The sequence below is a fragment of the Gregarina niphandrodes genome, assembly GCF_000223845.1.
Source record: "Gregarina niphandrodes unplaced genomic scaffold scaffold00034, whole genome shotgun sequence".
NCBI classification, from domain to species: Eukaryota; Apicomplexa; class Conoidasida; order Eugregarinorida; family Gregarinidae; genus Gregarina; species Gregarina niphandrodes.
The window spans coordinates 117263-139212 of NW_011645803.1; the positions used below are offsets into that span (position 1 = coordinate 117263).

The window sequence follows — 21950 nt, forward strand, 5'->3', positions numbered from 1 at the left end:
AGGCCACCCGACGGCTCGTGGGCGCCGCCGAACTTGACCTACGCGGCGCCGAAGCCCCTGATGGCTGGACGCCCGCCTGGATCGCCTTCCAGCAACAGCTGAACGCGCAACTGCGACGCCTTAGCGACCAGGAACTCGAGACCAGCCTTTTGTTGGTGGACAAAAGCTTCCAGAGCACGGCCAACTTCTGCGAGAAGATGACCAGCTGGCGCCGCATCTTCGACTCGCCTATGGTCGAAAACTACACTAACAAGGCTGAACCAGCGGACCAAGAAGCGAGCCAAGGGCCGTGCGGCGCCGTGTGGTTCCGGCGGCTGGGAGTGTTTGACGCACCCGGCTTCACGTATACGGTGCTGGCCCTGCTCGCACAGACGCAAGTGCGCTGGTGGCGACGTGTGTTCTGCGGACCGTTGTTCACGGAGGCGGGTTCAGTCAACCTGGCGCGTGTGCCGAGCAATGGGTTCCTGCAGGTGCTGGCGGGACGTGTGGCGTCGGGACGGAGTTACGCGAGTGTGCTGCGATGTGCCCAACACCTGTTGGCGCCGCTGGAGGAGCCTAAGACCTTCCGTATGGCCCGTTGGCGCGAGGAAGTTTCGGAGGGTGCCGCTTCCTCCTCCCCGGCGGCGGCAGCGGGAGACGAGTGGAGTGGAATGCTTGCGCAGTTGCTCGTGGACATGGGTTTCTCGCAGCCACACGCACAGCGCGCTGTGCGTGCTACCTACGGTGCTGGTATCGAGGAGGCCGCCGACTGGGCACTCAAGTACGCCGATCCTTTCGCAGAGGGGAAGGCGGCGGAGCAGGGGGTAGAGGAGACACAGCCTGCCAGACCCCCGGCTCGCGACGCTTTCGGCGCCTGGCTAACGGCCGCCGACGTGGACGCCTGTCGCGGCAAACACGGCTCCGAGTTCTTCACGCGCCTCGCCAACACCAGCATGGCGCCCGCCGGCCTCATAGCGCACCGGCGTGCGGTCCAGCGCCAAGGAGGTCGCACGCCGTCGAACCACGCCCTTCTGCTCAAGTGGCTCGAGGTTAACGACACCGACCCCGACCAACTCGAACAGGCGAATGGTGCACAGGCAACTGATGGACAGACAACAGCACCCGCGGTGACCCCCAGCGGAGAGACTGAGATCGCGGCGGAAGAGGCAGCGGTAGCGCTGCCGATGGTGGCGTACCGGTCAGCTGCGGCGTGGCGTGTGTTGGCGTTGGCACACGCGTCGGAGAGTTTGCCGCTGCTGTGGCACACGTACGGAACGAACGTGGCGCGGCGCGGGTTGCTGGGCACGACGGTGGTCTCGCACTATGAGGCCACGCGAATGGTGCTGGACGCCGTGCCGTGGCAGACAGGGTTGATTGCGCAGCTGCGTGCGGTCCTTGCCTTCGCCAAAGGCGCGCAAGGCTGGCTGCTCGGCCTACCCGAACAACTGCTGCCCTCCGCCGGCTTTAGTCCACGGATCGGTGCGAACTTTTACGGCTTTCTCACCTGCGAGAACCGTGAGGTGCGGCGCCGCCAACTTGCGAGTTTGCTCCAACAAGACGAACGACGCGAACGTGCTCTTCACGCAGCCGCCGAATACATCCGGAACAGGACGCAGACCGCAGCCGAAGGATCGGGTACGGCATCGGAATCGGGACAGATAGGGAACCAGTATGTGCTGCAGCGGTTGGCGACCTCGAGTTACGTGCAGGGCCTCTTTACGGGGTGTGTGGACATGTTGGTGGGCACGAAGGCGGCGGCGGATTCGCGGTTGGTGTACGAAGTCGTCGCGGTGGCCGTGGAGGCACGGAAGCAGTTTGTGCAATTCGTGTACGAACGACATCCCGAGCTGTTCCAGGAAAGCTTCGTCTACCCCGCTGGCGACGGCGTCGGCGTGCCCGCCTGGGCGCTGCTGCCCGACCCTTTCTCACCGGCTTTCGGCCTCAGCGTCGAGGAGGACCGGCCCGGCCCCTACTCCAGCAGCGAGAAGACCAAGCGGCGCCAACCCAGTGGCGTCTACGGCTCCGCCGCCGCCTTCCAGATGCCACCTGCCTGGGTAGCCAGCGCCTCTTGGCTCGCCGGTGCGCTCAAGGTTCTCGGCGACTGGTCGGCACCCGGCAAGAAACCCGCCCCCACCGAGGCCACGACCGTGACGGAGACCGCGAAGGCGGAGATGAAGCCGGCTGCGGAAGCGAGGCCCGAGACGGCTGCGGAGGCGAAGCCCGAGACGGCTGAGGAGGCGAAGCCCGAGACGGCTGCGGAGACGAAACCCGAGACGGCTGCGGAGACGAAACCCGAGACGGCTGCGGAGGCGAAGCCGCAGAAGGAGGTGTTGAACTTGCTGTTGGACATCGCGAGTGTGATGAGTGGGATGTGGCCGGCCGAGGCGCGACTGCTAATGGCGGCGCTGGTCCCGCTGGTGCGCATTTGTCGGCTCAGCGGCGCTTTGTTGAGCCATCGCGTGCTGGCGCACCCGGGAGTTGCACCGGCCCAGCTGCTCGGAGGCGCGCCCTCGGGACTTCACCTGCCCGTGGAGCTCGCGTTCCTGCCCAAGGGCCTGGGCGCATTGCTGCGGCTTCCCAAGAACGCGGACTCGGTCATGTTCGCCCAGGACCTCGCCCACTGCATCCGCTTCGCCGCTGAGGACGCCAAACTTGTAACCGAAGAAATGAAGAACGCCGTGCTCAAGGCCTTCCTCACCGCGGGTGCCGAAATGGACCTCGGCAACGGCGCCAAGACGCTGGTGCTGCCCGTCCCGGAACTGACCCGCTTGTGTGCCGCCGCGCTCGGTCGTTCACAGCCGCTCTTCGAAGGCGTGCTGGCCGCCATGTGTGTGCTCCGTAAGGAGAAACCCGCGGCGACCGAACCCGAGGGGCTCGGGTCGGTGACAGAGGGGCAGCCGCAAGACGGGCAGCCGCAAGAGGCCTCGCCCGCGGCTGACGCCGCGGCTACGGCCGCGGGGCCGGGGCTGCGTGCGGACGAGGTCGTGTTGGTCCAGTTGGCGCCGGCGGAAGTGCGAGAGGCGCGGCTGGCGCGGTTTCTGGCGGGGCGTTCGTCGAGCCACGGTTGGCAGATCGTGACGTTGTTGTTGCAGCACCTGCGTCTGTTTTCTTCGGTGCACGCGGTGTGTTACAAGATGCCGCTGGTGGCGCTGAAGAATGCGGCGCGGTTTCTCTGGGTCGACCAACCGGAGGGCGGCGGAGAGTACCGATTCCCGCCGTTCGAGGCGGCGGTTGGCTTGCCGGCGGAGGAGGTGCTGACGGTGGGCGATTTTCTGGAGAGTGTGCGCGAGCGTGCGACATGCGGACGTGTTGCGAAGCGCGGGTTCCTCTACCCGTTTTGCATGAGTTGCGACTCGACGTTGATGGTCTTATGGGAGTTGTTCTGTCGGCAGCCGGAGTTGCATGCGGCACTGACTAAGACGCCGCCGCCGCAGGTTTTGGCGGACGCCTCGCCGGGGCTGCAGAAGGCGCTGGTGCGCACTAGCTCGGCTTCGAACCCGGGTGTGGTCGATCCTGGTTGCCTCGAGTGGCCGGCGAGTATGAGCGCTGGCAATTTGTACCGCCAGCTGCTGCGCGACTGCTGTCCGCGGCTGCTCGCCCTCGCCCTCCCGCCCTTCTGCGACGGAGTGCACGCCTGCAACCGACTCGGACCCTCCGAGACGCTGGTGCAGAACGTCGCACTCTCCGCGACCGTGTCCGCCGCACAACTCCAGACGCTCGGCCCCGAGGCCGGACTGCTCTTCAAGCTTGCCGCGCTCCTCGTGCTCCTGTCCAAGCAGAACCTCGACCTGCGCCGCAAACTCTCCACCGAGTGTCTCGGCTACGTGCGCGCTCTGCTTCACGCGCGCGGCAAACGGCCGCGCGAAACGGACACGGAGCTGCAGGCGGAGACGCCACAGGCTGAGACCGCGGAAGCGGAAGACCGGCTAGTGGTGTTAGCTTTCTTCAGCGGCGTTCTGCTGCACGGACTGCTCGCGCTGCCCACTCCGGTCGCGCTAGTGGATGAGACCGAACAGGTTGTGAGCCAGGCGCTGTTCTCGGCGGCCGAGCGCCAGTTCCTGCGTACAGCTGGCGCCAAGTTGCTCAGCCGTCTGGATTTGCGCCGCGGCGACACAACCTTCGTCGCGCAGGTCTGGACCTGGGCGCTGGCCCTGCTCTGCAGTCCGCAGGCGCTGGACGTGGAGTGCAAGGTCCCGCCGGCGCTGAAGGCCGCTGAACCGGAAACGGAGGCCGGGGCCAGTTCGGATGCAGAGGCGGGGCAAGAGTCGTCGGACGAGGCGGTGGCGTTGATGGCGGTGGAGGAGTCGGAGACGGAGTCTGAGTCGGAGGAGGTGTACTCGGAGGAGGGGTTGGACGAATTTGGGTTGGACGATGAGGGTGTGTTCGCTTGGGACGTGGAGGAAGAGGAGGAGGACGAGGAGGAGATGGGTTTCTATGCAGAGGAGGGCGAGAGCGGGGACGGTGAGTCGGAGTTGGGTCGTGAGGAGGAGGAGGAGGAGCCGCCAGCGCGGGTGGAGTTGCCGCACGAGGAGACGGCGTTGGAGGCCATGTTTGATTCTGCAGAGTTGTTGACCGATGAGGAGGACGAGCTGGATGAGGAGGGTGAAGAGGTGCCGCGTGTGCGTGACGAGGAGGGCGAGCTGGAGGCGGACGAGCCGGCTGGAGCAGGGTTGGAGGAGGAGGCGGAGCCGGTGGTGTGGCGTAGTGCACCGGCGACGGAGGTGGGGGGTGCGTGGTGGCGTTTCGCACGCGTGCGGCCCGCGAGTGGTTTGGCTGAGTATGGGACGACGGCCGTGGGTGTAGCAACGCTATGTTGTAGTGGACCCGCTGTCTTGCAGGATCTCTGGCCCCATCCGAATCACTCTGTGTTGGTCGCTGAGAAGGATTGGCGGACCGAGCCGGGTGTTCGTTTGCCCGAGGTCTTCGACGGAAGCGACTCGATTCAAGACGCCCCCGCCTCCCTTTGGTGGCAGCAGGTTAAGGCTGCCGGCCACTGGCTGCCACCCACCTGCGAAGATGACGCGCAACTTAGCCTACACCTCCTACGCAAGTGTGAGAAAGGACAAATGAAAATCAAGCACTGGCAACGCACTACACACGAACCGGCACGGAGCCAAGACATGTTGTCCTTCGCGACCCTTCCCTGGAAAGAGAAACTCGACTACTACCACGCCGTCAAACAAGCCGAAGCTAAAGCACAACGAAACCAACACGGCGACGTAAATACAAACGCGGACAGCAACGCGGACGCGGACGCGAGTGGCAATTCGACTGGGAATAGCGGTGGGAACGTCATCGGAGACTTGACCGAGAACCCGGCCGAGAACTTGACCGAGACCCCAGTGGAGAACTTGACCGAGAACGCAGTGGAGGGTGAGAACCGCGCCCTGGAAGCCGCCACGGCCACTCAGCCGCCCCGCGGGCCCGAAACGGTCGCTGCGGCTGGACCTGAGGGACCAGGCACAGGGCCGGACCAAGGGCTGGACGAAGGGCCGGACCAAAGACCGGGCCAAGGGCCGGACGAAGGGCGAGGGCAAGGGCCGGATGCAGAACCGGACCAAGGGCTGGATGAAGGGCAAGGGGACCCGGCGGCGTTGTTGGCGGAGCCGGTGGAGACGAGTGTGACGTTGGAGAGCGACGCGTTCCGGTCATTGGCCTTCGGTTTGGGCGTGACGGAGCGGCAGCTGGCGGTACTCCTTGAGCTGGACATGCGAGTGGTGGAGTCGTTGCCCGAGGACCTGCAGGAAGAGGCGATCGCGTCTACGTTAGAGCGTTTGACGGCAAGTCGCTTGGACTTGATTCGCGCGGCGAACCTGGCTATCTACGAGGCCTGGAAGGGCAGTGAAACCACAGAGGTGCCGGCAGAAGCGACCACCGATAGGGGGGCGGTGGCGCCGTCGCGGTTGGTTTCGGAGGTGGCGAATTTCCGCGTTTCAGCGCTGGCGGAGCTAGGTCGTTCGTTGGGTCCGGCGGAGGGGTTGTTGCAGTTGGCGACGGCGGGCGAGAGGCCGCAGTTGGTGTTTGCGAGTGCGACAGCCCGGGAGCCGAGTCGTGGCGACGGGAGTCTGCGTTTCCGCGCTATTTCCGAACTCTGGCTGACCGTGTTGCCCGAGGAACTTACCGAGGCCGTGCGCCAGACCTTCCTCGCAGGTGCTGGGGGTTCAGGAGGTTTCGGCTTTGGCTTTGGAGGTGCGAGTATGGGAACAGGTTTCGGTGGGAGCATATCGTCAGTGATGGATCGAATTACGAACCTGTTGGTGACATTGGGTGCGGAGCCGAGCCGGATCGAGGTGACGCGGCCACGCGAGCAGACGGAGACGGTGCGCGAGACTGCGCCGTTGGTGCCGGTGGCGTTTCTCCGGGAGGGCGCGGCGGAGGTGCGAGCTCGTTTGTGTGTGCTGGAGCCGCGGGAGTGGCGGAATGGGTTCCCGGCGGCGGGCGAGTCGGTGCTGGGTGGGCCGGGTGCGTTGGGAGGTGTGTTGCGGTTGTTGGATGCACGTCGTCCGCCGAGTCGTAAGGCGCTGCACGCACTGTTCCATGCGCTTTGTTGCGCCAGTGCTGAGGCCGCGCAATTGCTCGTCGGCCACTTCACCGTCGTCCTCTGGTATGCCGCACCCGACCTCTGGGACGGGCGCTGGGACTCGGTCCGTGGGTGGTCCGTCGGGGGTCCAGGTCGGTGGTCGACCGGCACCCAACTAACCGCCACCGCCGATGACCGAACGACCTACGAGGCCGAAGATCCCACGCCCGCTGCACAGGTCGCTGCCACCCGTGTTCTCGAACACCTACAGTCGCTCCTCGTCACCTGTCCAGCCGCCGTCGTCCACGTCTGCGCCACCGCCCTCCCGCACCCCGAAACCTTTGACCCAGTGCGCACCCAACAACTCTCCCGAAGACGCAGACTCGAACTCGCGCGCAAAGGCGAACCCACTGAAAGGAACGAGGAACAAGACCCCAGGGGCGAACAGGGAAGCAAGGATGGACAAGACAGCAAGGAGGCGCAAGTCAGCAAGGAGGCGCAAGTCAGCAAGGAGGCGCAAGTCAGCAAGGAGGCGCAAGTCAGCAAGGAGGCACAAGACAGCAACGAGGCACAAGACAGCAACGAGGCAGAAGACAGCAAGGAGGCACAAGACAGCAAGGAGGCACAAGCCGGGGAAGGCGACGAGGACGTGAAAGGCGAACAAGACAAGGACAGGCTCCCTGTCACTCTTGTACGCGCGGGAACCGCACCTCTGGCTTCGAGCCAGGCTTCGAGCAATGATCGTTCCGGCAAGCATTCCGAACGGTCTTCCACTGAGCGACCCGCCAAGAAAACGAGGCTGGAGGAACCGCCTGTCGCTGAGCCTACTCCTTCCGCCACCGCCCCTTCCGCGACGGCCCATTCCGCGGCGACCCCCAATCTGATTCCGCCGTCGCGCCTCTTTGTGCAGATGTTGCGCAGTGCGCGTTACTCCAGCAACATGCTGCTCAAGACGCACCTGTGCAACACTGTAAACATGCTTCTCTCCTCGCCGGACGAAGTCCGGACGGACCGGACGCTGAACGTTCTGACGGACGAAGAGCTGCAGTCTGTGGTCATGGCCGCATATTTGCGGGAGAGGGGGCCGGTGCCGGAAGACAGGAGACTGTGGCTGCGGCTGACGAACACATCTACACAGGGCCCCACTGCGTTGATGGGTGCTGTGAACAGACTGTATAAGTAATAACTCACGTGGGCTCACACCCCGCACATGGGCACGCACACGAGTGGGCAAGACGAGTGTGTGTTTCTTCAGTACGTCGAAGCGGACGTTGATTGAGCAAACGATTTTCAAAGCGTTGGTGTGCGCGATGCGGGAGGCGGTGGATGCTTTGCGGGACACGTCTGAGTCGTTGGCGTTTGCGGACGACTTGGCGGCGGAGCGGCGGCGCGAGCCTAGGGGCGTGTTGCCGCCGTGGGCGTTGGCGGAGGCGGATCAGGCGTTGGCGAATTTGTTGAAGTTGTTGCAGGCGACGTGTGAGGCGACGTTGTCGCAGAGCGAGAAGAATTTTGCATTGTTGCCGGACACGGCGAAACGCGTGTTGGCGATGGGTGATGAGCGTGCGGCAGAGGCGAGTCCGGAGGCGGAGGTTCCGACGGCGGCGGCGGAGAGTCAGTTGACGCGGTTGGCTCCGTTGTTTGGACGGTTGGACGTGGCGTCTGGTTTGTGGGAGGCGTTGGCTGCGGTGTTTGCAGAAGTGTCTGCTGCATATCCGCAGTTGGTGAATAAGCAGGTGACTGAGGACAGTGAGGCGGCGGCGACAGCGAGTCCGGTGGTTTTGCCAGCTCGGTTGGCTACGCGGCGAAGTGCGGCAGTTGCTCGGCCACCGGCGGTGGGGAGTATGCCCGTAGTATTGAGTCGATTGGTGCCTGCGTTGGAGGCGTACGTGTTTGTGCACACAGTGTGTGTGGCGGCGGAGTTGCGACAGACTCACTTGCTGCCAGCCTTTTTCCAGGGCGCGGTTTTGGAGAACGTGGGCAGTGCGGCGAACAACGCCAAGATCAAGTGCGGCGCGCGAGATGAGTTCCGTAATGCGAAGGGTGCGGCTTTGAAGCCTGAGCTCTTCCGCGCGGCCGGACTGAGGAGTTTCGAAGAGACGGTGCGTAAGATCCTGCACGGCGAAACTGAGCAGGGTCTCAGTCCCTCGCACGACCGATTGTTGCGTTTCTGCGTGCAGCACCAAATCGCTATCAATGGACTCATGCGCCAACAGCTCTCGCTCGGCGTCTCCTCTCTTTCGCCCCTGATGTACCTCGCGCCCACGCTCGTCTGGTTCGACAATAAGCGCCACTACTTCCGGAGCCGCGTGCGCCAACTGAAGGAACAGAGCGGCTCGCTGCCCGTGCGCGTGAATGTGCGTCGTAGCGATGTGTTTGTGGACACGTTCAACGCGCTGCGTCATCGCACGGATCTGCGCGGACGACTCACGGTCGCGTTTGAAGGCGAAGAGGGTGTGGACGCAGGCGGGTTGACTCGCGAATGGTATTCGATCCTGTCGCGGGAAATCTTTAACCCCAACTACGCACTCTTCCGTCGTGGTGGTGGCAAGTCCGAGTTTAATCACCCCAACCCGCTGAGCTACGTCTCGCCCGATCACCTGCAATTCTTCCACTTCTGCGGCCTCATCATTGCCAAGGCACTCTTCGACGGTTACTACCTGGACGCCTACTTTACGCGCCCCTTTTACAAGATCATCCTCGGCCGCAAATTGGTACCCAGCGACGCCGAGTCCATTGACCCGGAGTTTTACAAGAATCTGCAGATGCTGCTGGATCACTCACTTGAAGACCTGGGACTTGATGACATGCGCTTCATCGCCGAGTCCGACGAATTCGGCGAAGTCAAAACACATGAGCTTAAACCCGGCGGCGCCGAGGAACGCGTCACGGACGCGAATAAACACGAGTACATTCGACTACTGTGCGAGTTCAAGGTATTGCACGGCATCGAACGCCAGATCAAGTCGTTCCTTAGCGGTTTCTGCTCACTAATCCCCGAAGACCTGATCGCCATTTTCGACGACAAGGAATTGGAACTCATGATCAGCGGCCTACCCAACATAGACTTGCAGGACCTCAAGGACAGCACGCTGTATAGCAACTACCGCATGCGAGACCCGCAAATAATATGGTTTTGGGAGATCTTAGAGTCGTTCGACCAAAACCAACTGGCCACCTTCCTCCAGTTTACGACCGGCACCTCCAAGGTACCCATCGGAGGCTTCAAAAACCTCATGGGCGCCAACGGACCCCAAAAATTCACTATCACACGCGCCCACAGCAAAGATAGGCTACCGGCGGCACACACATGTTTCAACCAACTGGATCTACCTGAATACCAGTCCAAAGAAATCATGAAGCAAAAGCTCCTTCAAGCTATAACAGAAGGACGAGAAGGATTTGGATTTGCTTGAGCGCCCCAGTGGGTTTTTTGAAACGAACATTTTTACATGCTAACAAAGATAAGGACACTGCTTCACGGCAAGACTGATGAGCCCAAGAGTGCTGTAATACCGCTGTGGAACCAGCTGTACTGGTTCTCCCTTGTATGGTATGCAGTAATAGGAATTCTGCTCATGGCGCACGCTTCTCCCATTTTTGGTGTCTTATATACACAAGCAAAGAGAGCCACGGGTTCCATTCCTACGTCTGTGTCAAAGCTTACTATTACCAGGAGTAAACCGTCCGATAACGTACCGAGCAAGGTCTATTTGACGTTCGTTGATCATAACAGAGCTCGCATTGAAGATGTAGCTGAGAACCTGAAATGGAACACGCAAGACATCCAACTAAAAATGGAAGTCGTGGACACTAAAAATCGCATACTTTCAGAATTTTGCGAGTACAGCGCCAGCGACAAACTGGGCAAACAGGATTTGGGCATTACACATGATCTCTACTCGCGCACACAACGATGGCACCAGCTCGCTGCGGAGGCCATCATACCCGATAGAATTCTAGAGCCAACTGATACAATAGCCGGTAATAAGGAAATCGTCTGGCTGCAAGCACTGGAATGCACGACCGAGCTACCATACGCCGCGAAACTCAGTGAAGACATCATCCTCATTACAAGCAAAACAGTAGATTTGGTCTATTTACAAAATGCGCTTCGCTATGTCAGCAACGTACCAAACTCGAGAAGCAACACCACCACCGAGCAGCTTTTCTCGGACGAGCATTTACAGTTTATTACTGATCAACGTGAACAAGCGACGGAACATTGGGATGCTGATATGCTGAATGTCGCGAACTATCTCAGCATCAAAGATGAGGGTTCGAGATTCAATCAAGTAAGGTTCCCTTCACACCATAATCTCTCTACTTCTGCAGCTCACCGGGCCACTCTCGGGAAACCATTCCGTCCTATCTCCTTCATTCGCGCTTGTATTATTCGGTCCCTTATGCGTCGTACTCCTCTTGCCGCTTACTTCTCGAGTGACAGTGATAAAGAAATGGTGAGTAAAGTCCGTTTCGCCGTAAGGTACCCTCTTTAGGCTTGCTTCCAAAATTAGGCGCTCAGCTGAGAGATGGTGGATTACAAAATTCGTCAGAAAGCTTAAACGAGAATAAGCACACGTGTGTGCGGCGCTTATTTGGTAGGTCCAGGGCCGATGGTGCAGCGGAAACGATCTACTCGGGTTAACTCTTCTTCACAAGAGGCCTCTACGGAAGTGAACGACTATAAATCGGACTGTGCTGGATATCTTGACGATCCTAAACCGGAGCTTCCTGTCAGCTATAGGATGACCCAAGAGCAGTGTATACCGACTAACCATGACTGGAATTCCAATCCCCTTGACGAAACCAATCCACCTCCTGTTTACGGCCAGCATCTACCTATGGAGCAGTACGGTGCAACTGCTTGGGGCGACGGGTAAGAAGCTGGGAAGGGACGTATGTCACTCTTTTAGGTGGCAACACTCTATAGGTTCCATGATGTCCCGCGAAGATGGGGCGGTCCATATGGATGGTCCCTTAGTGGACGCGACGAACATGGCGCTGGCGCAAGCCACCGCCATTCCGGAGGGCAGGGTTGTGGGCGTTTACTTTGACAAGCAGCGGCGAATTTGGCGAGCAACCTGGCGAGAGCACGGCCAAGGCAAGCGAAAGACTAAGAACTTTTCTGTAGATGACTACGGATTCGAAGAAGCTAGGCGAATGGCTATACAATTTAGATTAGTTAAGTTAATGGAAGCGTCTGATCAGGCGCTGCAGGAGCAAGGAATACTCCAGCAGCAAGGGGTCAGCGCACATGATTATGAGTCGAATATGACTCCCACGGGAGGCTCTAATCGCAAGAAGAGACGGCGTTACGGCAGCCCGGAAACCTTTGCACCGAAGCTGCCCTTGTGGGCTCAGCCTTACTGCAACGAGGGTGCGGACGAAGTGCACCAAGCATCACAGATATGGCCGCCATTGTACGGTCATCCTGCCGCTTTTGTGCACATGGAGCAGCTCCGGAGTACTCAGCAATCATGGGCGGACACGAGTGAGGATAGGATGCAGATGTGTGTGGCGGAACATGCGCAAGCGCCGACACTGGAAAGGGGGATGCTGGACCGTGCCGATATGGTGTCCACGGTGGACAGCATGGGGCAGGAGCATCATAAGCTGTATGAGGCTGAGCCCCGGCCAGCCGGCAGCGGCATTATTTGTTGACAACCTCAAGGAAGTGATTGCTCAAGATAAGTCGAGCAAAAGTTAAGTGGAAGCAGATTTATGTCGTAATAGCCGTATGGCTTCCTCTGCGGCCTGCATGTCCGAGTCGTCGCTAGGGGCGGCCAAGACAGGGGTCACCGGAGAGGGGACATGCCTCTGCCAAAGGAAGAAGCAAATCAGCGCCGCCAGGATGAAGGCGCAGATCCAGGTCCTGCGGGCGCGCCGCCGCTGGTCTGTATATGCTCTGTGGAGTTGTTCGGAGGCCTCTCTGGATCGGAATCATTTTGTGCGCGGACATTCTTACTTGGTGAAGTGTTTGGTATTCGCGGCCGCGCTTTCCAGTGTCCCGAACTGCTGCTGTTGCTGGCGAACGAGGCAGTCCAGCTCGTCAAAGATTTGTTGGGTCTATGAAGGACGTGCCAGGTGAGGACGGAGTACTTACTGTTTCGAGTCCCTGGTGGACTTGTCTCAGCGTCTGGAGGTTGTCTGTGTTGTCGAGAGTGTTGATGACAATGGATGTTTGGTCTGCTCGTCTTTCGGGCGTGAGGAAGGGAGGCAAGGGCGACGCTGAGCGCGCAAGTGGTGTTTTGGCGGCACGTTCTATTGCGTTATCGATTTGCTTAGACAGCTGGTTGAACTGTTTGACTTTGGTTTCGAGGGCGCTGCTGAGTTTGTTTTTTTGCATCCGCAGCGCCGTGGGTACCTCGGTGGTGGCAGAAGCAAGTTCAAGGCGTATTCTACAAGGAGTTGGAACAGGGCTCGCGGATATGTTGTAGGACAAAAAGGAAGTAGTTACTTTCGGTCGCGTGTTTTGGCTCGCTCGATGACGTCCCGGCTCTTCTGCAGTGCTTGCAAGCAGTCTTGGCTGGATTTGGAGCTCATGACGTTGTTGAGGAGGTTAGAAACCTTGACGCTGAGCTCGTTGACATGTATTTCCACCGCCTCCACGTCATTACTGAAGTCCTGCAAGCTATCTTTGCCATCTGACGCAAAGATCGAAGACATTAGCACACGCGTTTGCATAAATGGCCCGAAGCCGATTCAATGGGTCTGTCAGCTCAAATCGGGTCGGCAAACGGTGCGACGGTGGGTGCTAGGCGATGAAACTGTCGTCGAACGGTGAGTTTGTCGTCGACGCCCGGTCGCGTGGGGGATGGTGACTAACGCCTGTGTGGAGAAGGCTTCGGGTGATTTATAACGCTGTGGACTTCTGCGGCAATTTCGGGGCTGATTGCTGTGACGTCTCTCATATATGCTTTGCTTGTCTCAACTACGGAAGAATACACGAGAAATCTGGAAAGAGTACATGAGCCATCTTGAGAGGTATGGGTGCAGTGTAACCTTACTCTGGTCGTTTCGTGTTGAACAGAAACATGGAGCTGCTGGGGTGGATAAACAGTTTTTCCTTGGTGATTGAGTTAACGTAGGTGACTTCAGCGAATTCTTTGTTGTCCTGCACGACGTCCCTTTTGACGGCAATGTTCATGGGTAAGGATCTCAAAAGGCATCTGGAAGCCCGTTGTACGATTTCCTCATGGTTTATTATGCCGCTGGCTTTCCGTTCCATCAGGTCCACTATATGGTGCTGGCAGCCGAAGTCTGCGTCCTTCAGGATAATGTTTCGTAATTGGTCGACGGTCATGGATGTTCGTCGTAATAGCCTTTCATCAACTCTGACCAATTTGCAGAAGGCCCTTTTGTCAAACGCCTTGGACCAGTTCCAATACAATGACAACCATCCGATATGGTCCGATACCGGGTCCATAATGGCTTGTCGAGCCACTACCACTCGAAAATCATGTTCGGTGGTCTTGTCGAACCAGTTGTACTCGCTCGAACACATGGCTACGATAATAATCATTATCCCTAAGCACTCAGGATCATTGAACAGAGTGTCAACCAGGCAGTTTGCCCACATTACTGACAAAGGCAGCTTGCTAATTAAATACCCTTTTCTAGAGAGATGAGAGCAAGATTTATCCAAGGCTCCTATTGTTTTCAATGTGTTGATACTCCGGTCCACTTCAGAAACTGCAGGAGGACTTGGGACTGGAAATTTCATCACTAGATCCCTGACATCCTGAGCCCCCAGCAATCTCTGTAACGCACCATAATGGTTGCCGTTAGCGTCATTATCATTCGTGCCATTGCCGTTGATGCCGTTGGCGTTGATGCCATTGGCGTTGATGCCATTGGCGTTGGCCGTATCTCCGTCGCCGTTGTTACGAGGGACTTGAACCATGTCACAAGCCTTCAGCCATAGAACATAGTCTTCCAAATGACTTCGTTGGATTTCGGGCGCGCTCTGGGCCTCAAGTTTATCAAAGCTGTCTTCAGTGAATAACCGTAGTGCCATGCCAGCTGCCACGCGTCCTGCGCGGCCGGTCCTCTGCAGCGCCATCGCTTGACTCACCGGCTCGACCCTCAGAGTGTCGCCTCTCCTCTGTTTCACCAACCCACTGTCGATCACGTACCGCACTTGAGGGAGCGTCACCGACGTTTCGGCAATGTTGGTAGCAACTATGATTTTACGGCCGCCCGGTGGAGATAGGTGAAATACGCGGCTTTGCTGCTCTCCAGTAAGGGATGCGTGCAGCGGAAGTACCACGATTGACTCCGCTAAGTGGAACTTGGCGGTATAGTCGTCACCTCGTCTGGTCTGACAGCTCACCGAAGCTGCGCTCACTGAAATCGGACTCTCTTCCAGGAACCGCTTAATTTGCATCGTCGTCTGTTCGCCAAATTGAGTTCTATTCGACCCACCATAAAGCTGTTGAAGACACTCACTAGGATCTTCCGCCTCCAACAATTTACGGTAATCCTCCCTATTCTGAGATAATCCGACAATAGCGCGCTCGATCGATTTGTAGGCCAGTTGACAATCCCTGAGTTCTTCGATCCCCTTCTCTATGCCTTGGCATACTGAATTGATATCCTCAGTACCCGGCAAAAATATCAGTATGTCTCCTTCATCGGTTTCCGTAATTATTCGAATTGCACTAGCGACACACGCCGACACGATATCCTCAAATGCATGAGTTGCAAACAGTGCTGTAACGGGGAACGTACGACCGGGGATTGCCACAAAGTCCATTCTAATCCTTGAGGACAGATGACTCTCGTTCGGCTGACGACTCGAGGAATTATCACACTTAACTAAACGCTCGTTAGGCGGCCCTTCGTTAGGCGGCCCTACGTTAGGCGGCCCTACGTTAGGCGGCCCTACGTTAGGCGGCCCTACGTTACGCGGCCCTCTAAAGAACTTGTGGAGAGTGTCTATGTCCATAGTAGCACTCATGATAACCACTTTGAACTTACCCATTCCACTGGCTAGGACAAGTCGTATATAACCCAGCAACAAATCAATCCGTATGGATCTTTCGTGTGCCTCATCTATAACAATATAGTCGTACTTGATGTTCTTGGAAATAGAGATGTCCTCCATTGTTTCATTCTGCTTCGAACGTTCCTTCGATTGCGTATCCCGCATACCATTAGAGTGCATTATCACTTCACGAATTAGCAAGCCATCGGTAACGAAGCTTATAGCCGTTTGAGAGGACACCTTGTCATCATGACGGACCCTGTAGCCAACTATCCCCCCCACGTTCCAGTTGGGCTTCTTGATCCTAGGATTCTTCTGGTGGGCCACGTCATAAAGCTGCGATATCTGTTGGTCACTTTCAACAACCTTTGCCACGCGCTGTGCCAACGCAATAGCAGCTACCCGTCTGGGTTGAGTTATGCATATTTTGGGAGGTTTGCCATAGCGCTTCAAATGGTTCTTTAGCAGCAAATGCCCTATCCCAGTGGTCTTACCACATCCCGTATCTCCTGCTAATATGACGAGATCATTTGTCTTAACAGCATTGATAATACTACGCTGATGAGCAAATACGGGTAAAGTTTGCCACTCGCTGACTGACACTGGGCTCTCATGGCTTGCTTTGGTTGCGCTCACTGACACATGTTTTCCGGCCGACAAACTTCCTACAGTTGAATGAAAAGTAAGTCTCTGTTTGGACGAAATTCCGACAGGTAATGAATTTCCCGCAATAGATGGATTTCTGGCACTAGATGGATTTCTTCCAATAGTGGTGGCAGGATTTCTCGACTTCTTAGGACTTTCGGATATCCATGCAGCATCCTCATTTCTAGGCCGTTTGACCTTTGACATATATTATTAAGAAATTGGTTGGCAGCAATGTCTGCGGCCTAATTTGAATCACGGGGCTGCTCAAGCAGGCGTGTCTGGGACACTAGTTTTAGTCGGCATTAGTCAGACAGCAATTATTACGCACATAGTAGCGGACACGTAGTAGCGGGTATAGCGTGTGTGTAGAGTAAAATAAAAGGACAAAAGGGGATGTATCAGTTGGATTCTAATACCCGGCGGGAGGCTCAAGGTATTCGAGTATGCGCTGGAATTGTGTTGCTGTTGATTACAATGTTGCTGACTAGGTTGCAGGATGAGGCAATGATGCCAAGTGCGCCTCTAAAGAAGAACACTGATATCAGCAGATGGGCGCATACTGTAGTGACGTGCAAATCGTCTAATTCCCGGGTTGTCTTCTTCAGTCTGTGGCCTGATACCGTTGTATCCTGGCATCAGACGATAAAGATGGACGAGAAGAATGTCCAAGATGAGTTTGATGTTAATGGTTACGAGTCGCTCGATGGCAGACCATTCGCCTATTCACAGCAATATGCTAAAAATGATACGCAGCCTATTCATGACATTATGGTTAGTCGGGTGAACGGTAAGATAGTACCTCTTACAACAAAATCCGCTAACTGCGCAACAGGAATGTGTTATGTTGCTTTGATACAGACCAATGGTCTTGCTTGCTCGAAACGTAATTTCTTGCAAAGTCTAGACCAAAACGCGTGCTCCAGTATTTCTGGCGATTGCTACACTCTGCATACATACGACGACCTGTTGGAGGTTGCTTCAGATGGAAAGGGTCTAGGTAGCAACGGGCATGAACTGACAAGCATATGTGGCGATGCGCAGTTGACAACCTTGGCATATGATCAAAATGATAATAGCATCTGGTTTTCAAGTGGTCGAGGATCTAGCTGGTATGTAAATCACTTTAGCTTAGATACTGGAACCAGCAGCACTGCCGCTGTGCCGAGCGTCAATGAAGAGGCGATATTGAAAGTCAGCTACGTAAGTACCATAAACACGAGGCTAGGTGCCGCTGGCAATGCGAGGGTAACCGATGTACCTAACATCGCCGGCGAGCCTCAGAAGGGCGACCAGGAGCAGGCCATAGCTAGCGCTCCTTTTCTCATATACGTTGCTCAAGACTATATCGTGCTGTTTCGAAACGCCAAGGATGTTGGTGTCATACTCCATATATTCAATAAGACGGGAATGAAGCTAACGAAATCCATCCAATTTGATCATATGGACAGTGCATGGATCATAGACGCGGCTGACAGCCAGGCATCCAACTACCTACTATTAATGGGTAAGATTTTAACAACATGGGCAAGCTTTTTCTTGCAGGCTCTGGGCCACCTTATTCATGGCAAACGGAAGCAATAGATCTGGAGCACGGCGTTGTCGAGACACGACACTCTTTTATCTAGCCATCCCAATAATTATAAGGTAGGCCAATGTCCTACTATTGCCAGCACACACGTGTTCGACAAACACGCGCACAAGCGCTTTCTACTGCTACCGGAATTTTTGTGGAATTCGTCATGTTTTTGTCCAGATTGACGCTTTTAACCGCCATTGGAAGTGCCTATGAAAATGAGTCTTATGGTACGTGATCTTGACATAATCAACGGACATCTATGTTCTTAGATTGTAGTCCGGAGCTGTTACGGGCCGTCGTGACCAGCTATGGCCCAGATTCGGCCTTTGCTCATTACCTGGAATACTGCCGTGACCAGGACTCTGAAGAGTCTGCTTTTGACGAATTTTTGCATTCGCTCGAAGCGCAGCTTAGACCGGCCAGGATAAGTGAACCCAGGGAAAAAAGAGTCAAGCTGTTCAACTTGGATTTAGGCCAACATCCCACCCCAACTCCGGTGCCTAGCGACCTTACATTTTCGGTGGTCGCTCCCGTTCCAGCTTATGGGGACATTCTTTTTGATGCAGCTGAGCAGCCGGCTGCTGCGCCACTCAGGTCGCAACTCAGCTGGCCATCTCATTTTGGGGCTGTCGACCGACGGGAGCCGCAACAATTGCCTGCATCGTTCGGAGCCTCTGCAAACGTCATGGCGCCAGCCCCAGTGGCTCATCTAACTGCTGATTTCATGGGCCCCAATGATGTCCTTACCATACTGAACGCTAGAGGCCGGGACGCCAGGGGACTAGTCCTGCCGACGGCACTGACGGCTGACCGAGGATTTCTGCAATGGCTAATGGCTCGATACAGGCTCGATATGAACGTGGACGCACCCATAGGTGTAACCGTCGACGATCTATTCGAACAGTACATGCAAAGTAGGCCATCTGCGCCAACAACCGCCGCGGCTAGCACCACAGGAAGTGGATTCAGTACCAGCCCAATATCCACGGGTCCAGGATACACATCCGGGTCCACGCAGCCGACATCTGGAGCGGCGGGAACACCGCCCGGCTATTCGTTCCCAGTGACAACCAGCGGGGGCATTCCGAGCTCAGCGGGACTCACAAATTCTACACCAGCTGATAGCCTTCCGACCGCTTCACGAAGTTCCTTGCCAGTCTTCAGCAGCGCATCCACTGGTTCGGCCTCCACCACGCCCAGCGCACCGACCATGAGCTCAGGCTCGACAATGTCGAGCGTCCCAACGACAATGTCAAGCGTCCCGACCACAATGTCGAGCGCCCCGACGACAATGTCAAGCGCCCCAACGACAATGTCGAGCGCCCCGACCATGAGTTCGGGCTCGACGGCATTCAGTGGCCCGACCATGCGTTCGGGATCGACAGCGCTCCCGAATCTACCAGGTATGCCGAACCTGCCGCACCTGCCAAACCTCCCCAATCTGCCAAACCTCCCCAATCTGCCGAATCTGCCGAATCTCCCAGGTCTGTCGACTATGCCGACCATGCCCACTCTGCCGACATTACCCACTCTGCCGACGTTGCCAACTCTGCCGACGTTGCCAACTCTGCCGACGTTGCCAACCGCCGGTTTGAGCGACCACACTGCTGGAGGCTTCAGTTCCAGCGGCTTCTCTTCGACGGGGTCTGGGAGTTTCATCACGTCTCAACAGCGGGCGAGCACTCCTGGGGAGGTGGCCACGACGATCCCTGTAGACACGGTTGGGTCAACTATGCCCGTGTATACGACGGTTGCGTCGTCGCCGAGCACCGCGCCCGCGACAGCCTCGACACTTTCCACGGCTGCGAGTACGGCCTTGAGCACTTTGTCCGATTTGGCGACGAGTGCCGTGCTTGGCACAACGGGCGACGTAGATCCGACAGCCCTGGACGCGTTGATTCATGCGCTGTACAGGTTTTTGTTGAGTCTCAGCTGCACCGCGTCGGGCACGGAGGGTGTGCCCCAAACGTACGACGATTTTTGAAGTTTTGATAAACTAATTCATTAAAACGCTGTTTTAAGAGCTGACTAAACACTAACGCCTTTGATCGGTCTCCTGTCGAGTGTGCGTCCTTGTGCAGCAGTGTAGCATAGAACGAATCATCTAGGGCTGTATGAGTTGTTCAGCAGGGGAGTACTGTACGTAGATATCGGAGCGGGTTTGTGGCAGCTTTTGTCTGAGGCGTTTGATTTTGGCTGCCTGGAGGCAAGCGAGTAGTATGAGCACGATGCCGGTGGCGAAGGCCCACCAGAAGGGAGCCTGAAATCGTCCTCTGGCTGACTCCCAGGGCATGGAGGATACTTCGTTGAGCATGGCGCCGAGGGCCCAGCCAGGCGACTTCGCGGCTCCGTCGGGGTTGGTGATGTCGAAGAAGGTGATGGCGTGGCTGTCTCCGTCGAAGCCGTAGCCGGTGGTGAGCATCGCATGAGTCCAGACGGCCTTCCAGCACAGTTGGGAAATGCTGGACTTGCCGTAGGGAGCGTACTGCCCCTGCTGCTGCTGGGCCGTCATGTTGGCCCAGTTGGTGCCGCACACGGTCATGGCGCGATTTTCGATGGTGTTCGGAGTGGAGACCACCGGTATGTCGAGAGCGGCGCGGACCTTAGCGAACTGGCCCAGTGCTAGGAAACGGCTGTCGCCAACGCGGGGCTGATATACGCCGTTGTAAGAGCACGAAGACAAGAAACAAGGCTCCTTGTAGAACAGCCTAAAACGCAGGTGACGAGTCAGTGCCAGGAGTGGGTGAGTCAGCGGTATGTGAAGTGGTGGTGGTGGGTGTTCGTACTGTTTGGCAAGAGCTTGGCACTTTTGCATGTCTCCGCTGCCGTTGAACAAAACTCTGTACTTCATTTTGGGTGCGGGGAGCGGTTCCACGAAGGGATGGAACGGTGCGCTCTCTTCCGCGGCGAGCGAGAGGCGTTTGGCGGCGGAGTCGGAGCTGGTGTAGTTGAAGGTTTCGAGTACGTTGTCCATGACGGGTTTGAGGGAGGTGTGGGAGAGAGGGTCTGTCTTGGCTTGTTCGAGAAGTGCGTGCGGGAAGTTTTTGGTGACGACGTGATTGCTGAGGTCGTAGCCGATGGCAGCCATGTAGGCGATGATTGCGCGGTCGTCGATATCCAGGAAGAAGCGGCCGTCAGGATATAGGAGCGAGGGCAGGTCGAAGTACGCGTCATAGCCTCGGGGGACGCAGGGGTGCGCTGCCTGAAGGACGTAGGTGGGCAGATGTTCGGTCGCAGCATCCAGGTAGATGGCGTGCTTCACATTCTTCGCACTCAACGGGTGCGTGAGGGGCTTGAAAGAGGCCATGTTGCCCGCCAGGAAAGCGTTGGCAATCTCGTCCGCGCTCATAACCTTTGGGTTCGCAACATCTTGGTTTAATGCATGTACGTCCTCCGCCAACGCGTTGAAGAACGAGCCCATCGCTAGTCGGGTGGTCACACGCATTCGTGAGTCGTCCCAGCCGTAGCCAAGGAATGAGTGAGAGTACAGGCGCACAACCCGTTCCCCCAGATCCACTTCGTAAAAGTCTTCAAGGACCGAAGCGGTCGTGGGCATGAAGGTGATCTGGGCTGACGCACCGCCCAGATCTAGAGCCCCTATCGTGCCCACAGCCGGCTCTAGCAACGTCGAGTGTTCGCTATTCACGGCCAGCCAGCCAAACACACCCTCTTCCTCACCAGAGATGACACGGGCCCAATCCGGCTTAAATTCAAAAGGGTTACCCGAGTCCAAAAGATACGACCGGATGGCGTTGAAAATACCCTCCGCCGTGTCTGCATCCATATTCCGCATCCCCGCTGTGGCCTTGACGTACACTGGCACTGATGCCCAGCGTGTCTCCGAACATCCCTGCATATCCAACTCCTTCTTCATCGCTTCGATAATCGGCTTCAGCACTTCAGAACCCACATTCGATGGCCGCTCCACAAACTCCGAAATACCCTTTAAACCAGGCTCATACGTAAAGATCTCAATCGGCACTGTCACAGGCCGCAACTGTGGGTTCTGTGGGTCTTCTACACGACCACTCCATTCGTACAGATGACCGCGTGTTCCATGACTCCCTGCGTCAATAGTAATGCCGTACGACTTCTTTGTGTAGTCAGCAGTCCACTGAAACGGAAAAAAGACCCCGTGGTCGCTTATAGCCAACAGCATGCCTGTTGCCAACATGCAAGCCAACACCGACAAGAACGTCAACAACTGCCGCTGACGGATCGGGGACCAGGTCATGCTGCTA

At 57.0% G+C, this 21950-nt stretch overlaps 9 protein-coding genes across 9 annotated transcripts; 5 read left to right on the top strand and 4 right to left on the bottom strand.

The window, feature by feature from the left end:
• Positions 1–197: 197 nt before the first annotated feature.
• On the top strand, positions 198–9912 carry GNI_133500 (putative ubiquitin-protein ligase; the record flags this gene model as incomplete). Its single annotated transcript, XM_011133980.1, has 2 exons — positions 198–7678; positions 7755–9912. 2 exons carry the CDS (start codon positions 198–200, stop codon positions 9910–9912), a joined length of 9639 nt encoding a protein of 3212 aa, XP_011132282.1.
• A 36-nt stretch (positions 9913–9948) lies between these two features.
• Positions 9949–10995, top strand: GNI_133510 (putative transmembrane protein; the record flags this gene model as incomplete). The annotated part of the gene is made up of 1 exon (XM_011133981.1): positions 9949–10995. The coding sequence occupies one exon, from the start codon at positions 9949–9951 to the stop codon at positions 10993–10995; it is 1047 nt and encodes a 348-aa protein (XP_011132283.1).
• A 442-nt stretch (positions 10996–11437) lies between these two features.
• On the top strand, positions 11438–12160 carry GNI_133520 (AP2 domain protein; the record flags this gene model as incomplete). Its single annotated transcript, XM_011133982.1, has 1 exon — positions 11438–12160. One exon carries the CDS (start codon positions 11438–11440, stop codon positions 12158–12160), a length of 723 nt encoding a protein of 240 aa, XP_011132284.1.
• A 300-nt stretch (positions 12161–12460) lies between these two features.
• On the bottom strand, positions 12461–13165 carry GNI_133530 (hypothetical protein; the record flags this gene model as incomplete). Its single annotated transcript, XM_011133983.1, has 3 exons — positions 12461–12565; positions 12603–12897; positions 12957–13165. 3 exons carry the CDS (start codon positions 13163–13165, stop codon positions 12461–12463), a joined length of 609 nt encoding a protein of 202 aa, XP_011132285.1.
• A 155-nt stretch (positions 13166–13320) lies between these two features.
• GNI_133540 (putative helicase) lies at positions 13321–16337 on the bottom strand (the record flags this gene model as incomplete). The annotated part of the gene is made up of 2 exons (XM_011133984.1): positions 13321–13453; positions 13507–16337. The coding sequence occupies 2 exons, from the start codon at positions 16335–16337 to the stop codon at positions 13321–13323; spliced, it is 2964 nt and encodes a 987-aa protein (XP_011132286.1).
• A 189-nt stretch (positions 16338–16526) lies between these two features.
• GNI_133550 (putative transmembrane protein) lies at positions 16527–17714 on the top strand (the record flags this gene model as incomplete). The annotated part of the gene is made up of 1 exon (XM_011133985.1): positions 16527–17714. One exon carries the CDS (start codon positions 16527–16529, stop codon positions 17712–17714), a length of 1188 nt encoding a protein of 395 aa, XP_011132287.1.
• Positions 17715–18759: 1045 nt separating this feature from the next.
• Positions 18760–19368, bottom strand: GNI_133560 (collagen triple helix protein; the record flags this gene model as incomplete). The annotated part of the gene is made up of 1 exon (XM_011133986.1): positions 18760–19368. The coding sequence occupies one exon, from the start codon at positions 19366–19368 to the stop codon at positions 18760–18762; it is 609 nt and encodes a 202-aa protein (XP_011132288.1).
• Positions 19369–19441: 73 nt separating this feature from the next.
• On the top strand, positions 19442–19693 carry GNI_133570 (hypothetical protein; the record flags this gene model as incomplete). Its single annotated transcript, XM_011133987.1, has 1 exon — positions 19442–19693. One exon carries the CDS (start codon positions 19442–19444, stop codon positions 19691–19693), a length of 252 nt encoding a protein of 83 aa, XP_011132289.1.
• A 120-nt stretch (positions 19694–19813) lies between these two features.
• Positions 19814–21943, bottom strand: GNI_133580 (putative nucleoside phosphatase; the record flags this gene model as incomplete). The annotated part of the gene is made up of 1 exon (XM_011133988.1): positions 19814–21943. One exon carries the CDS (start codon positions 21941–21943, stop codon positions 19814–19816), a length of 2130 nt encoding a protein of 709 aa, XP_011132290.1.
• Between the last annotated feature and the right edge of the window lie 7 nt (positions 21944–21950).